Genomic DNA, 17047 nt, shown 5'->3' on the forward strand with positions numbered 1-17047 from the left:
CACTGAAAAGTGTAGAGGAACAAAGGGACCTTGGAGTGCAGGTCCTTGAAGATAGTAGGCTAGATGGATAAGATGGTTAAGAAGGCATATGGAATACTTACTTTTGAAAGTCGAGGCATGGAATACAAGAGCAAGGAGGTTATGCTTGAACTGTATAAAACACTGGTTAGGCTGCAGCTGGAGTACTCTGTGCAGTTCTGGTCACCACATTACAGGACAGAAGAGATTGCAGTGGAAAGGGTGCAGAGCAGATTTACAAGAATATTGACTAGACTGGAGAATTTTGACTATGAGGAAAGATTGGAGATGCTGGGTCTGTTTTCTTTGGAACAGAGGAGGCTAAGGGGAGACCTGATTGAGGTGTATAAAATTATGAGGGGATAGAGTGGATAGGAGTGGATAGCAGAGGGGTCAACAACCAGGGGTATAGATTTAAAGTAATTGGGGGGAGATTTAGAGGAGATATATGGGAAAATGTCTTTACCCAGAGGGTGGTGAGGGTCTGGAACTCACTGTCTGAAAGGATGGTAGAAGCAGGAACGCTCACCACATTTAAAAGTACTTGGATGTGCACTTAAAGTGCCGTAACCTACAGGGCTACTGACCAAAAACTGGAAAGTGGGATTAGGCTGGATAGCTCTTGGTCGGCCGGCGCGGACACAATGGGCCAAAATGGCCTTCTTCCGAGCTGTAAATTTCTATGATTTCTATCGTGAGAAATATTCTATTGCTAACTCATTACCATCATAGTGAGAAGTGACCCAGTAAGAATCATTACTACCAGTCTTCACAATATTAATGAGAAAGTCATGCTTGGCATTAGCTTTTGTTTTGGAAGAACACACTGATTAGAGTGAATTTTATTTCTTACCTTCCTTTGAACAGATATCCCGTACAATGCCACTTTTCATATCTGTCAAAGCATCAAAATTGTGCGTGTAAAAGATTCTTTCATCAGCACCTGCAATGAGCTGAAGATCATTTTTCGATGCATCTCCCACACCAACAGCATAGAGAATTACCCCCTCCTGCCTTAGTTCTGCAGCAGGACTTGTTACATTATCCTGTGACTGTCCATCTGTGATGGTGATCAGGAAACGCCGCACCCTGTGTCCACGGCTTATCTCTGCTTCACTGATGAAATTCTTCATGTAGCTTAATGCACGGCCTGTTTCAGTGCCTCCTCCAAGCTGAGCGATTCGTTTAATCGCTCCCTCCAATTCAGTTTTGCGGGTATATTGAGTGGGTTCAAATGCAGTTTGTGGATTAGATGCATACTGGACAACCCCAACACGAACCTGGTCTGCACTAATACTGAATACCCTCACTACTTCTAGCAGGAATCTTTTTATGTCCTTGAAGTTCTCAGGTTGTATACTGCCTGATCCATCAACAAGGAAAAATATATCGGCTTCATCTGTTTCAACACAGCCTGAAAAGAGAAAGGGGCATTGCTTCAGTTACTGAAGAACAGCAGGAAGACACAACAGAGCTTTGATGCTTATCTGTGTATTATATTCTAGCTGCTCCTTTCAAGCTTTATAATTGTTTTTACCTCCAAGTGTAAAATTATTATCTTTTTGTAAATCTAATACAATTATATATTTTCCAAATTCATTTACAAATTAATTATAATTAAAATATATTACACTACACAGCAAAAATTCATAGGGCTAGAAATTCGGTTCTCAGCGATAACGGTATTTTTTCGCCAAAATTACCATTATTGTATCGCTATCACTATGAGGCCGTAAATTGAAGGTAAAAATTGGCGTTGCACAAGGATTCGCGGCGCAAACCACAAATTTTGGCAACTTTAGTCTGAGGCAGATACCGCTGCGAGTTGGGCCTAGGGAGGGCTGAAAAACACCTAAAAATAAATGGGAAATAAAAAATTCACAAAACATTTGCAAGACACTTATCAAGTGAATCGCTGCAAATGAATTAAAAAATGAAAACTTTAACTTACTTTTTTGCAGGTCTTCATAATTACCGCTGCTCCAAAGGGCTGCAACGCAGCTTTTACCCTGTCGGTCTTATTCACGCAAAATATGAGTGCACACAGAGCCAAATTTTTGGCAAAAGCGATATTTTGAGTCTTGCATGGCAGCGGTTCTCTCTCCAGCGCTATTTGAAAACCGGCGCCACAAAACGTCACCGAAATTTCCGCTGATCGTGTTTTCGCCAAAAAAGGTGAAATACCAAAAACCTGGTCGCAAAATCGCCGAATGTCCAGCCCATAATTCTTCCCAAATAAGGCGCATTGGACGGTGCTGCTGATGATTTCAACTTGAAAATCAATTGCTAAATTTGGAAGGTCCCATGTTCGATTCCCAATCTGTGCTGAACTTATCGATCTTACCTCGGGCAGCAGAATTAAATGATAACATTGGTGTAACGCTCTCAATTAGGGAGGGGAAAGGAAGCCATGTAGGCACCCATTCCAGGAACACTTGGTTGGAATTGCATATGTGTGAACATCAGGAGAAGACAAGAGCAGTTAAACTGGTTGTGATCCACTGTGCCATTGAATAGTCTGCAGACACAGAGGGGGAAAAACTGGGCTCGGTAGCACCCTTCTTTTTGGGCGCTACGAGGCAACTTAAGCGCCAAAAATGGTGTCCACGGCGCTGCGTACACTTCTGATGCCAAGTGAGCCGGACGCCAAATTGGTAATGGGGTTAGTGCATATGCACCTAATGTCCACCAGCAGCTTGCAGAGCAGATAGAACATGATGTCAATCAGTGTGCAACACTGAGTTGACGTCAGCGCTGCCATTTTGGAACTCCACGCTCCGTCCTCGCACAGCCGAACATGTGTTCACCGGCATAAAGGACCCCCTCACCAGTGCTGTTTAAAGCAACCATCAACTACTTGCAGGATAGTTGCTGGTTTATTTCTTCCGGCTGTTGCTGCAATTCAACATGATTTGGGTGCTTTTTTTAGAGTTGGTTAAAGTTTCAAACATTTACAGGGGCACTTGTGGCAGGTGCTGAAGCACTTTTTTGATGGATTCAAGGCTTCTGCACAATCAAGTTACTTGTAAACCTTTCTCTTGGCATTGAGCATGATTGGGAGAATGAGCAGAGTTCACGTGGAGCAGGACAAGCTGCTAGAAGAGGAGGGGGGAGAAATGCTCTCAGCAGGAGGACATATCGCCCAGGGTGTTCAGGGACCAATTCTCCGAGCTGAATTTCAACAACGGCCAATGTTTGAGATGTCTGCACTTCACTAAGGAGGTCGTCACTGAAATCTGCCAACTGCTGCAACCACAATTCTAATCTCAGAGCAGGACAAGGACCGCATTGTCAGTAGCTGTGAACGTGACTGTGGCTATGACCTTTTATGCGCCTGGCTCCTTCGAGGTTGCTGCTGGAAATATTTCAAACATCTTGCAGTTTGGTGTGCACTGCTGCATCAGGGAGGTCTCAGAGACTCTCTATGCAAAGAGAGATCATTTAATTTCATTCCCTCATGCCAGAGAGAATCAGGCGGAGCTAGCACGAAGATTTTCAAGGATTGCAGATTTACCCATGATGCAGCGTCCACTTCATGTTAACGCTGCCATATGCAAGGCCTGCATTTATTGCGCGTTGCCCTTGAGAAGGTGGTGGTGAGTCACCTTCTTGAGCCGCTGCAGTCCGTGTGGTGAAGTTACTCCCACGGTGCTGTTAGGGAGGGAGTTCCAGGAGTTTATTCACCAAACAGTGAAGGAATGGCAATATATTTCCAAGTCAGGATGGTGTGTGACTTGGAGGGGAACTTGAAGGTGGTGGTGTTCCCATGCACCTGCTGCTCTTGACCTTCTGGGTGGTAGAGGTCGTGGGTTTGGGAGGTGCTGTCGAAGAAGCCTTGACAAATTGCTGCAGTACATCTTGTAGATGATATATACTGCAGACACGGTGCCCTGGTGGTGGAGGGAGTGAATATTTAAGGTGGTGGATGGGGTGCCAATCAAGTGAGTTGCTTTGCCTGGATAGTGTCAGGCTTCTTAAGTGTTGTTGGAGCTGCACTCATCCAGGCAAGTGGAGAGTATTTCATTACACTCCTGACTTGTGCTTTGTAGATGGTGGAAAGGTTATAGGGAGGCTGCAGCAATGTTCCTGCTAAGGTGCACGTGTAGCCACACATTAATCTGAAAGGTCCCGCATGGGCTGCTTACCGGCTTTTACATTGTAAATATCGTGCATGCGCAGAAATTTAAATGGGCCACGCATTAAAATAAACAGGCACGTAGAACAAAGCGCAGCTTACAGGGTAACATTGGTCATGAGGTGAGACACTAGCTGCAGAATACCCCGCCTCTGACTTACTCTTGCAGTCACAATGTTTATGTGGCTGGTCCAGTTGAGGTTCTAGTCAATGGTGACCCAAAGGATGTTGATGAAGGGGAATTTGATGATGGTAATGCTGTTGAATGTCAGGGGGAAGTGGTCAGACTTTCGCTTGTTGGAGGTAGTCATTGCCTGGCACCGCGCGAATATTACTTGCCACTTATCAGCCCAAGCTTGAATGTTGTCCAGGTGTTGCTGCATGCGGGCATGGACTGCTCCATTATCTGAGGAGTTGCGAATGGCACTGAACTCTGTGCAGTCATCAGTGAACACCCTCACTTCTAACCTTATGATGGAGGGAAGGTCATTGATGAAGCAGCTGAAAATCAGTGGGCTTTGGACACTGCCCTGAGAAACTCCTGCAGCGATCAATGGCCCCTCTAATTTTATTTTGGGTGCATGGCCCCTTTAATCGGCTGTGTGGCCCATTCAAAGTTCCATGCCTGCGTGGTTTTTCCATTTAAAAGCCGGTGAGCGAGCAGCCTGCGCTGGACCTCTAGGCTACTGTGCATCCATGTGGTCATGCAGCTTAACGGGAACTTTGGCAGTGATGTTCTGGGCCGAGATGATTGGCCTCCAACAACCACAACCATCTCCCTTTGGGCTAGGTATGACTCCAGCCAGTGGAAAGTTGCCCCGATTCCCATTGACTTCAATTTTACTAGGTCTCCTTGATGTCACACTCGTTTAAATGCTGCCTCGATGTCAAGGGCAGTCACTCTCACCTCACTTCTAGAATTCAGCTCATTTGTCCATGTTTGGACCAAGGCTGTAATGAGGTCTGCAGCCAAGCGGTCCTGGTGTAACCCAAACTGAGCATCGCTGAGCAAGTTACTGGTGAATCAGTGCCGCTTGATAGCACTGTCGCAATCACTGTGCTGATGACTGACAGTAGACTGATGGGACAGTAATTGGCCAAATTGGATTTATCCTGCTTTTTGTGGATATGACATACCTGGGCATTTTCTATCGCTTCTCGGCCTTTTGGCTAAGATCATGCGTAACTGACCTGACAGGGGAGTAGCCACCATGACCTCCGGGTGGTTCTCCCTGGATCAGGAAGGTATATGCTTGCTTTTTTGGAAACAGGAGGTGGGTGGGGTGGCTTGACCCATCCACCTCCACGGAGGTGTGTGGGGGACCTGACCCATCCACCTCCATGGCACGAACCTGGTATTGCAGTACTTCCAGGAACGGTGCAGTGGCTCTCGGCCTTTTGTCTAAGAGCATTGGCGCAGAGTGATCCTTGAATGGGCCCAAGGTGACCTCTGGCGTTTGTGATTTGACAAAGAATTGGAACGATTGGCTACGAATTTCAAAAAAAAAAAAAATAAATTCTATAGTGGCAGGTAGATACCAGTCTTGTAGCTGTACTGGAACAACTTGGCTAGAGGTGCGGCTAGTTCTGGAGCACAAGTTTTTAGCACTACAACCGGGATGTTGTCGGGGCCCATAGCCTTTGCTGTATCTGTCATGTAAGTATGCTAGGGTTTACTAGCCACCAGGTGGCGCCAATGTCGGAGGTCATTAGGCTGTGCGCACGTGTGTGCGGCCCAGGTATAAAAGGCCAGCCATCTTGTAATGTAATCACTTTGGGCCCTAATAAAGTACAGCCTGCTTTGTACCTGTTCGGAGTTTACAGGATTCAGTCTATTGAATTATTGTATACACGACATTTGGCGACGAGGTAACAAGAACCTTCGCATGCAAAAATGAGCACAATTGGAATTCTGGAGCGATTCATGGAGGGAGAAGATTGGGCAAACTTTGTAGTCCCCTTGAACCAGTACTTCGTGGCCAACAAAATGGAGAAAGAGGCAGACGCAGTTCGGCGCCGGGCGCTACTCCTCACAGTATGCAGTCCGAAAATCTATGGACTCATAAAAAATCTCCTCTCGCCTTTATGTCCAATGGGCAAGGACTATGAAACATTGGTACGTGACCATCTCAGATGAAGGTATCATCATCTTAAGATATCGATTCTATATGCACGTTCATTCTGAGGACCGGGACGTATCGGAATTCGTTGCCGACCTAAGACGTCTAGCTGGACCGTGTAAGTTCGAAACTGCGTTGGCAGACATGCTGCACGAGGTGATACTGCATAATCTACTGGCGGCAGAGATGCTGGATTTGAGCAAGGCCATCAAGATTGCCCAATCATGCATGACGACAGTCAAAAGCTTAAAGCAGATATCATTGAAAAGTCATAACTCGGCAAGTACTGTAAACAAGATAGTATCGTTGTTTGAAAGAGTTGCATATAGCAGGGCCTACCCGACTGCATATGCAAAACCCGTGGCTGCTCAAAGTCCGCCAACAGGAATGAATCCGATATCACCATGTTGGCGTTGTGGGGAATCATCGGCATCATCAGTGTCGGTTTAAACAGTATATTTGTAAAGGCTGTTCGAGAGTGGGGCATCTCCAGTGCATGTGTCCGCAACTGAGCAAGCGTGCTGCGACACACCACATGGAGGATGATGACTAGTCTAGCACGGATCCAGATATGCAATCCGAGATACCAGAGGAGGAAGTGTATGGACTGTATTCATTCCTAACATAGAGCCAACCAATAATGATTAATGTAAAACTTAATGGTGTGCCGGTATCGATGGAATTGGACACGTGTACGAGTCAATCAATAATGAGCCAGAGGACATTCGACAGGCTGTGGGATACTAAGGCTGTGAGGCCTAAGCTGAGTCCAGTCAATGCCAAGTTGCATATGTACCCTAAAGAACTCATAACGATGATTGGCAGTGCAGTAATCAAGGTGTCGTATGGTGGTGCGGTTCACGATTTACCGTTATTGATTGTTCCAGGCAATGATCCAAAGCTGTTTGGCAGCAACTGGTTCGAAAAAATCAAATGGAACTGGAATGAGATCAAAGCGTTGTCGTCTGAGGAGGATACTCCGTGTGCTCAAGTGCTGAGCAAGTTCCCCTTGCTGTTTGAACCAGGCATCGGCAATTTCACGGGAGCCAAGGTGCAGATCCACGTGGACTCAGATGCAAGACCCATCCATCATAAAGCTTGGGCAGTTCCGTACATGATGAGGGAAAAGGTTGAAATTGACCTGGACAGACTCCAGCGTGAAGGGATCATATCATCGGTCGAATTTAGCAAATGGGCCAGCCCCATTGTTCCCGTGTTGAAAAGTGATGGCACTGTCAGGATTTGTGGAGACTACAAGGTTACGATCAACCGAGTTGCGAAACAGGATCAATACCCATTACCGAAGGCTGATGACCTGTTTACAACGCGAGCTGGGGGAAGTCGTTCACAAAACTGGATCTGACGTCGGCCTACATGACACAGGAGTTGGTTGACACGTCGAAGAAACTTACGTGCATCAACACTCATAAAGGACTGTTTATCTAAAACAGGTGTCCTTTTGGAATTCGCTCGGCTGCAGCCATATTTCAGAGGAACATGGAGAGTCTACTGAAATCCGTCCCCAGAACCGTCGTGTTCCAAGATGACATACTGGATACAGGCCGTGACGCCGCTGAACATCTGAACAATCTGGAAGAGGTTCTACATCGTCTGGACAAAGTGGGACTCAGACTGAAATGCTCGAAGTGCGTCTTCATGGCCCCTGAAGTTGAATTCCTGAGGGGGAAAATTGCTGCTGATGGTATCAGGCCTATGGACTCGAAAACCAAGGCTATCAAAAATGCAACCAAGCCTCAGAATGTGACGGAGCTGCGTTCGTTCCTTGGTCTACTCAACTACTTCAGTAATTTCTTACCTAGATTGAGCACCTTATTAGAGCCACTGCACATGCTGCTAAGAAAAGGCATCAACTGGGTTTAGGGTGCATCTCAAGACAGAGCTTTTGAGAAAGCTACTAATTTGCTTTGCTCTAACAAGCTGCTGGTACATTATGATCCGTGTATGCAGCTAGTATTAGCCTGTGATGCTTTCTCATATGGAGTTGGTTGCGTGCTCCAACAAGCTAATGAGTCGGGCAAATTGCAACCTGTTACATATGCTTCAAAAACTTTGTCAAAGGCGGAAAGAGCCGACAGCATGGTAGAGAAAGAAGCACTAGCCTGTGTGCATGGGGTTAAAAAAGATGCCTCAGTACCTGTTTGGTCTTCGATTTGAACTAGAAACAGATCACAAGCTACTCATTGTTTTCAGAAAACAAAGGGATCAATATTATTGCATCGTCCTGCATCCAGAGGTGGGCGCTGACATTATCTGGCTATGATTATGTCATTCGCCATAGACCTGGCACTGAGAATTGTGCCGATGCATTGAGCCATCTGCCATTGCCCACACCGGAGGTGGAAACGCCACAACCAGCAGACCTATTGTTTGTCATGGATGCTTTTGAAAGTGAAGGACTCCCTGTCACGGCCCAACAAGTTAAGACCTGGATCAGCTAGCGCCCGATATTATCGGTTGTGAAACGTTGTGTCCTTAGTGGTGATTGGTCTGCCATACCCAAGCAAATGTGTGAGGAGACCAAACCTTAAATCCCTCGCAAAGATAAACCATCCATTCAATCAGATTGTATATTGTGGGGTAATCGTGTTGTTATGCAGAGAGAAATTTGTGCATGATCTACACAGCACTCATCCCAGTATTGTCATGATGAAATTCATTGCCAGGTCTCATGTATGGTGGCCTGGAATTGACTCTGATCTGGAATCATGTGTATATCAGTGCAACACTTGCATATAGCTAAGTAAAGCACCAGCGGAATCGCCGCTGAGTCTGTGGTCATAGCCATCTAAACCATGCTCCAGAATTCACATTGACTTTGCAAGTCCCTTCCTGGGAAAGATGTTTTTAGTTGTGGTGGATGCATATTCCAAGTGGATAGAGTGTATAATCATGTCATCCAGTACATCCACAGCTACCACTGAGAGCCTTTGTGTCATGTTTGCCACTCATGGTCTGCCCGACATCGTTGTAAGCGACAACGGATCTTGCTTCACCAGTATGGAGTTTCAAGAGTTCATGAAACTCAATGGTATCAAACATGTGAGGTCAGCACTATTCAAACCCGCATCCAATGGACAAGCAGAGTGTGCGGTTCAAACCATCAAGCAGAGTATGAAACGTGTAACTCAAGGTTCACTGCAAACTCGCTTGTCACGCATATTGCTTAGTTACAGGACAAGACTCCGTACTCTTACCGGGATCTCCCCTGCTGAACTATTGATGAAGAGAGGTCTCAAGACCAGGCTCTCTCTTGTCCACCCTGACTTGAATAATTGTGTTGAATACAGATGTCAAAGTCAGGAAGGCTATCATGATCACGCTACTGTGTCACGCGGCATTTCTATCAATGATCCTGTGTATGTACTGAATTATGACCAAGGTCGCAAATGGATCGTCAGTACAGTTACGGCCAAGAAGGGTAACAGAGTGTTTATCGTTAAGCTCAAGAATGGGCAGAAATGCAGGAAACATGTCGATCAGATAAAGCTGCAGCACACGGATGAACCAGAACAGTCTGAGGAAGACACAATCAGTGATCAACCAACCTACTTTCAGTCATCAGAGGACTCCGCTGTCATCAATGAATCTGGACTTTCAATCACTGATGTGGTCAATGAATCTGGACTTTCAATCCCTGACGTGGTCATTGCCACTCCCATCAGATCGGCTCCCCAGCCCCCAGTCATAATAGACTCAGAACGCTCGCCCACGGCTGGAATTGAACTGAGACGTTCAACTTGGGAGTGGAAAGCCCGGGACCATCTCAATTTGTAAAAAGACTGTTACTAATATCTTAAAGGGGGTTATTGTCATGTATGTATGTTTGGTTTTACTAGTCACCAGGTGGCGCCATTGTCGGAGGTCACTGGGCTGTGCGCACGTGTGTGCAGCCCAGTTACAAAAGGCCAGCCATCTTGTAATGTAATCACTTTGGGCCCTAATAAAGTAGACCCAGGTTTGTACCAGGTTCGGAGTTTACAGTATTCTGTCTATTGAGTTATTGTATACACAACAGTATCCAGTGCACTAGCCATTTCTTGATATCACATGGAGTGAATCGAATTTTCTGAAGACTGGCTTCTGTGATGGTGGGGACTTCAGAAGGAGGCTGAGATGGTGCTCCAGGTGCTCAATACACAAGAGTGAATTTCTGCGGGTGGTTCTACTGAGCACACGTAAGAAGATCTGTGAGAAACCCAAGACAAACGACATCAACACTGTTTCTCGAGATCTTCAGTGAAGTACTGAGTGAGTGCTGCATTGTCAGAGGTGCCGTCTTTCAGATGCAAAGTTAACTCTGCCGACTCAGGCAAACATAAGGGGGCCGAAATTGCCCACCGCCCAAAATGAGTTGCACCTACCATTTTCAATGAGTTCCATCAGCCAAAATGCATGGGGCGGCCAATTGGGACAAATTCAACACCCCGTGCTTTTTTTTGAAGCAGGACGGAAGTGACCTCATCATCGGGGCGGAAGCGAGGTCACATCAGAGTAGCTGCCACTAGCAGGGCAGAAATGGGGCCGGGTTGGAGTAGCCGACGATTGAAGCTGCGCCGATGACATCATCGCACTGGCGCGTCACAACGTCCCTCCCCTAGAGGGCGTGCCAGGCTGCCTATTGGCGGCTCGGTCGAATACGCGGGCATAATTGTCGGCCCGACGTGGCAGTTGGCCAACAAAAAAAATAAGATGGAGTCACCGGCAGGGCCACCTCCCCTTTAAGGACGGCCATGCCGCCAAGCCACAGAAAGGGTTCCGACAGCAAAAGTTGGCTGCACTGCTCCCGCAGGGCAATATTCAAAAGGGGCAATTTTCCACGGGCAATTTCAGGACGGGGGTCGCCAGTGGTCGGTAAGGGGTCGGCGCGTGCACGCCACGGCAGAAAAACAGGCGGAGCAGTCCCCGACACCGCTTCAAAACTTGTAAAGGACGGCCCCTCCGCGGGGACTTGGCGGCCAGTCTGCACCGCCTAAAAGTGGCGGCCATGGGCCTTATAGAAAGAGACAATTTTGGCCCGAAGAAATCTCGCTGCACTTTCTCAAAGTGCAGGGGAGTGCTCCTAATGCCCTAGTCAATATTTATCCCTCATGCAAAACCATTAAAACAGGTTAACTTGTCATCCATCTCTTTGCTGTTTATGGGCCCTTGCTGTGTGCAGATTGTGCTCGCCTGCAAAACAACAGTGATAGAAAGATAGAAATTTACAGCGCAGAAGGAGGCCATTCCGGCCCATCGTGTCCACGCCGTCTGACAAAGAGCCGCACGACCCTTGATCAGCAGCCCTAAAGGTTACATATAAACCTATAAACAATCACGGAAAGGCAAAGAGCACCCAGCCCAACCAATCCGCCTCACCACAACTGTGACACCCCTTATACTAAAACATTCTACACTCCACCCCAACCGGAGCCATGTGATCTCTTGGGAGAGGCAAAAACCAGTTAAAACCCAGGCCAATTTAGGGAGAAAAAAATATGGGAAAATTTCTCTCTGACCCATCTAGGTGATCGATACTAGTCCAGGAGATCACCCTGGCCTTATTCTATTCCCTGCAGTGCTTACTATTATATCTGCTCCATCCAACAAAAAGTCATTCCAATTATCAACTCCAATTACTAATCCCAATTACTAGCTCTAGGTCCGTAACCCTGCAGGTTAATGCACTTTAAGTGCTCATCCAACCATCTCTTAAAAGTAGTGAGGGTTTCTGCATCCACCACTCTTCCAGGCAGCGAGTTCCAGATCCCCACAACCCTCTGCGTCAAGAAGCAACCCCTCAAATCCCCTCTAAACTTTCCACCACCCACCTTAAAACTATGCCCCCTCGTAATAGACCCCTCCACCAATGGAAATAGACCCTTACTATCCACTATGTCCAGGCCCCTCAATATTTTGTACACCTCAATGAGGTCTCCTCTCAACCTCCTCTGTTCCAATGAGAACAAACCCAGCCTATCCAATCTGTCCTCATAACTAAGATTTTCCATTCCAGGCAGCATCCTAGTAAATCTCCTCTGCACCCTCTCTAGTGCAAATAAGTCCTTCCTATAATAGGGTGACCAGAACTGCATGCAATACTCTAGTTGTGGCCTAACCAAAGTATATAATACGGCGACCAGAACTGCACGCAATACTCCAGTTGTGGCCTAACCAAAGTATTATACAATTTAAGCATAACCTCCCTGCTCTTACATTCTATGCCTCGGCCAATAAAGGCAAGCCTTCCGTATGCCTTCTTAACCTTATCCACCTGGCCTGCTACTTTCAGGGATCTTTGGACAAGCATTCCAAGGTCCCTTTGTTCATCTACACTATTAAGTGGCCTACCGCTTAATGTGTATACCCTTTCCTTATTAGCCCTCCCAAAGTGCATCACCTCACACTTCTCTGAATTAAATTCCATTTGCCACTGCTCTGCCCACCTGACCAATAGATTGATATCCTCCTGCAGCCCATGACTTTCCTCTTCATTATCAACCACACAGCCAATTTTAGTGTCATCTGCAAACTTCTTAATCATATTCTCTATATTCAAATCTAAATTGTTGATATATACCACAAAAAGCAAGGGTCCCAGTACTGAGCTATGCAGAACCCCACTGGAAACATCCTTCCAGTCACAAAAACATCCATCAATTATTACACTTTGCTTCCTACCTACAAACCAATTTTGGATCCAACTTGACACTTTGCCCTGTATTCCATGAGCTTTAACCTTTATGACCAGTCTATCATGTGGGACCTTATCAAAAGCTTTGTTAAAGTCCATATATACTACATCATGCGCACTACCCTCATCGACCCTCTTGGTTACCTCCTCAAAATATTCAATCAGGTTCGTCAGACACGATCTTCCCTTAACAAATCCGTGCTGACTGTCCCTAATTAATCCTTGTCTTTCCAAATGCATATTTATCCTGTCTTTCAGGACTTTTTCCAATAATTTTCCCACCACTGAGATTAGGCTGACAGGCCTGTAATCACTTGGCCTACCCCTTTCTCCCTTCTTCAACAAGGGTACTACATTAGCAGTCCGCCAATCCTTCGGCACCATGCCCAGATCCAAAGAGGACTGGAAAATGATGGTCAAGGCCTCTGCTATTTCCTCTTTTACTTCGCTCAACAGCCTGGGATGCACTTCATCCGGACCTGGGGACTTATCTACTTTCAAAGCTGCTAAACCTCTTAATACTTCCTTTCTCACTCTATTTATTTCATCCAGAATATCACACTCCTCCTCGATAGCAGTATCTTCATTCCCCTTTCCTTTGTGCAAACAGATGCAAAGTATTCGTTAAGAACCCTCCCAACATCTTCCACCGCCTCACAAAGATTATCCTCATGGTCTCTAATAGGCCCTACTCTTTCTTTAGTTCCCCTCTTACTCGTAATACATTGATGGAACATTTTAGGGTTTTCCTTAATTTTACTGGCCAAAATTTCTCGTGCTCTCTCTGAGCATTCCCAATATCCTTTTTAATTTTACCTCTTAACTTTCTATATTCCTCTAAAGATTCTATAGTATTTAGCCGTTGATATATGACATAAGTGTCCCTTTTTTTCTTAATCCTCCCATGTAAGTTCCTGGACATCCACGGGGCTCTAGAATTATTTTTCCCAGCCTTTTGCTTTAAGGGCACATGTTTGGCCTCAGCCTTCCAGATCTCCTCCTGAAATGCACTTCAAAAGTATTTAATTGGTTGTGATGGCAAAAGGACATGAATGGTGCTATATAAATGCAAGTTCTTTCTTTGCAGACTATTTTAACTACATCACCTGTGCGAACAGAATCAATCCAAACGCAAACTTTTGCATACCTTCAGATTGCTATAAAATGATCGGATGCCAAAGAGGAAAATGTTTGAAGTTGAACCCATTAAATGTGAATGTTATTGGATCTTCAAATAAATCGATTTATTAGTTAAGGCATGGAATATAAGAGCAAGGAGGTTTTACTTGAACTGTATAAAATACTGGTTAGGCTGCAGCTGGAGTACTGTGTGCAGTTCTGGCCACCACATTACAGGAAAGATGTGATTGCACTGGAAAGGGTGCAGAGGAGATTTACAAGAATGTTGCCTGGGCCGGAGAATATTGGCAATGAGGAAAGATTGGAGAGGCTGGGTCTGTTTTCTTTGGAACAGAGGAGGCTTAGGGGAGACCTGATTGAGGGGTATAAAATTATGAGGGGCCTGGATATAATGGATAGGAAGAATCTCTTTCCCTTGGGAAAGGGGCCAACAACCAGTGGGCATAGATTTAAAGTAATTGGGAGGAGGTTTAGAGGAGATTTGAGGGGAAATTTCTTCACCCAGAGGGTGATGGGGGTCTGCAACTCACTGCCTAAAAGGGTGGTAGAGGCAGAAACCCTCACCATTTTTAAAAGATACTTGGATGTGCACTTAAAGTGCCGTAACCTACAGGGCTGCTGACCAAGAGCTGGAAAATGAGAATAGGCTGGATAGCTCTTGGTCGGCTGTTGAGGACCCAATAGGCCGAAACGGCCTCCTCCCAAGCTGTAAATTTCTATGATTCTATGATTAACAAATTTATTTGGATTTCACCAATTTGTATTTTAAAAGTCTCACCTTGCTCAAGAAGTTCTGCTTTCCGTGTGTTAACTGAGATCGTTTGTATGATCTCATTGCAAATCGTCTTCTGGATTAGAGTTTCTTGTGTCTTCAATTGCTCAAAGTCATCAATAGTTAAAATGTAATTTTCCGGAGGGTATGAGGCAATATTTCGGAGTTCACTTTCAACGGCATCTTTGATTCCAATAGCATACACAATGACACCAGCATGTCGGAGGGCACGGGCTGGAATCTTCACATCATCCTGGGATTGGCCATCAGTGATCACCACAGCAATCTGAGGAATTCCAACCTTTCTTCTACTACCGTTACTTTCTATAAAGTAATTGTGCATCATGTAATCAATGGCAGCCCCAGTAGATGTCCCTCCACCCCTATAAGGTGTTGTTTGTATACGGTCAAGGATATCAGTCTTGTTTTGAAATGTGTTAAGGTAAAACACTGGTGTAGGATCAGTACTGTACTGAATCAAACCGAGTCGCACTTTTTCTGAGCTTACAGTCAATGCGTTGGTAACATTGACCAAAAAATTACGGACCAGTTGAAAGTTTGCTTCGCCAATGCTGCCAGATTCATCCACAAGGTAAACAATATCAGCAACTAAGGCCGACAGGCACACTGTAAAAAAAAACACAACATTGTAAACTGGTGAGATGTAATGAAGACTCGTTTTTCAGAAAGAGACCTAAATGCAATAAAAAAAAATGTTCTCTGATATCAAAATAACTTTTCCACATGTCCAAGTTTTTCGAACCCACCCCCCATTACTCTGGCCTATGATGGTGAGAATCAGCCTTGTGACTCCTCTCTGCACCACTTCCAAAGCTTTGATATTTCTCTTCTTCCTTGGAGATTATATTCCGTACTTGTTGTTGAGGAACTAAGGAACCAGCCAACCTTGGAAGCTTTGCAAAGGCCACAAGGCTGATTGCCGAGGACCAAATTACAAGGAATGGTTAAAAATCCTTGAAAATGAGTGACAGGGACCTTATTGTGGATATTAGATTCTAAATTTTATTGTAAAAGATTAATCTCTGGAGTTATTCAAGAGGCTGTATTGGGGAGATCATGGATTTCTATGGAAGGGTGAGCAAGAAGGGTTGAATGGGCCTCCCTCATCTGTACATATCTGTGTGATGTAGCAAGACAGGCAAGTGGTTTACAGCGAAGGAAAGACGGAGTGGGGGAAGATTGAGGGAGGAAAATGCCTCCGTGAACTTTGGCACGCACAAAACGACGATAAGCTTCCCGTTGCTTGTCCAACCATTAGAGCATTGACCTGCAGGATTATCAGCAGCTGAGCAGCAGCAATCCCAGTCCCAGTGACAGGCCTACTCTTGGAGGCTCCATCAGCGAGCAAGGCTGACTGGTCAATCAGCAGTGGTGCCCTGGAGTATTGTGGCTCAGGTAACAGATTAGCGAGCCTGCTACAGAGGGTTGAATCTGTTCAAAAAGTTCCCTGGCAGCTTGCAGCCACCTTTACCCCAAAGAGAATGGACCAGCCAATTGGCCGCTTACTATGATGGCTAAGTTACTGCCACTTATGGATAGAAATTCCTTTGGATACGATGGGCCTCGAAGTATGCTTTGCACAATAATCTCACAATCCCTGTGTCGAGAACTTCGGGTTTTCTGACCTTTAATTCAAATCAACAAAGTATATTGGGGATCCCCTTGTGTGAATTATTGTGATGTTAATAGGCTGTCTAAGCAGCCAATCAAAACACAGAATTCTCACAGACAGCGAACAAGGAAGTGAGTAAGCTCCTAAAATTCAAACTTTTAAAAAATGTTAGAGAGAGCAAAACAAAGATTGGGACTCTCGCATGGGGAAAACAGAACTCATTTTTCAAAGAACATAGATTAGGGTTTTACTTGCTGGTTGTTTAAACTTGGTCTCTCGTTTAGCTATACCTTGTATTGCGTGAACCACATTATCTGAATACTGGTACAGATTATTCAAGTAACTACTTTGGAAAATAAGTGGGAACGATGAGGAATCAATTCCTACTTGCAGCTGATGGAACTCTGATTCCGATACAACGATGGAGTTAACTATCACGCTATTTTTGATCAAAGCTTCAAAATGTGTTTTAACGCTAGCCTGTGATGATGCTTTAGTAATTATTACTGTAATCTGGGAAATGCCTTCATACTTTTGA

General features: G+C 45.4%; 1 protein-coding gene and 1 pseudogene across 1 annotated transcript in view; one reads left to right on the plus strand and one right to left on the minus strand.

Moving 5' to 3' along the window:
• LOC139264067 (collagen alpha-6(VI) chain-like) overlaps positions 1-17047 on the minus strand; it is a 170911-nt gene that overhangs the window by 138191 nt on the left and 15673 nt on the right. Inside the window, exons 3-4 of the mRNA XM_070880165.1 lie at positions 14883-15503; positions 872-1432 (exon numbers count right to left, since the gene is read on the minus strand). Coding sequence (XP_070736266.1) covers positions 872-1432; positions 14883-15503 — 1182 coding nt within the window. The remainder of the gene's footprint in view (positions 1-871; positions 1433-14882; positions 15504-17047) is intronic.
• LOC139264866 (U2 spliceosomal RNA) lies at positions 5304-5542 on the plus strand (annotated as a pseudogene).

Source organism: Pristiophorus japonicus, chromosome 5, assembly GCF_044704955.1.
Source record: "Pristiophorus japonicus isolate sPriJap1 chromosome 5, sPriJap1.hap1, whole genome shotgun sequence".
Taxonomy (NCBI): Eukaryota; Metazoa; Chordata; class Chondrichthyes; family Pristiophoridae; genus Pristiophorus; species Pristiophorus japonicus.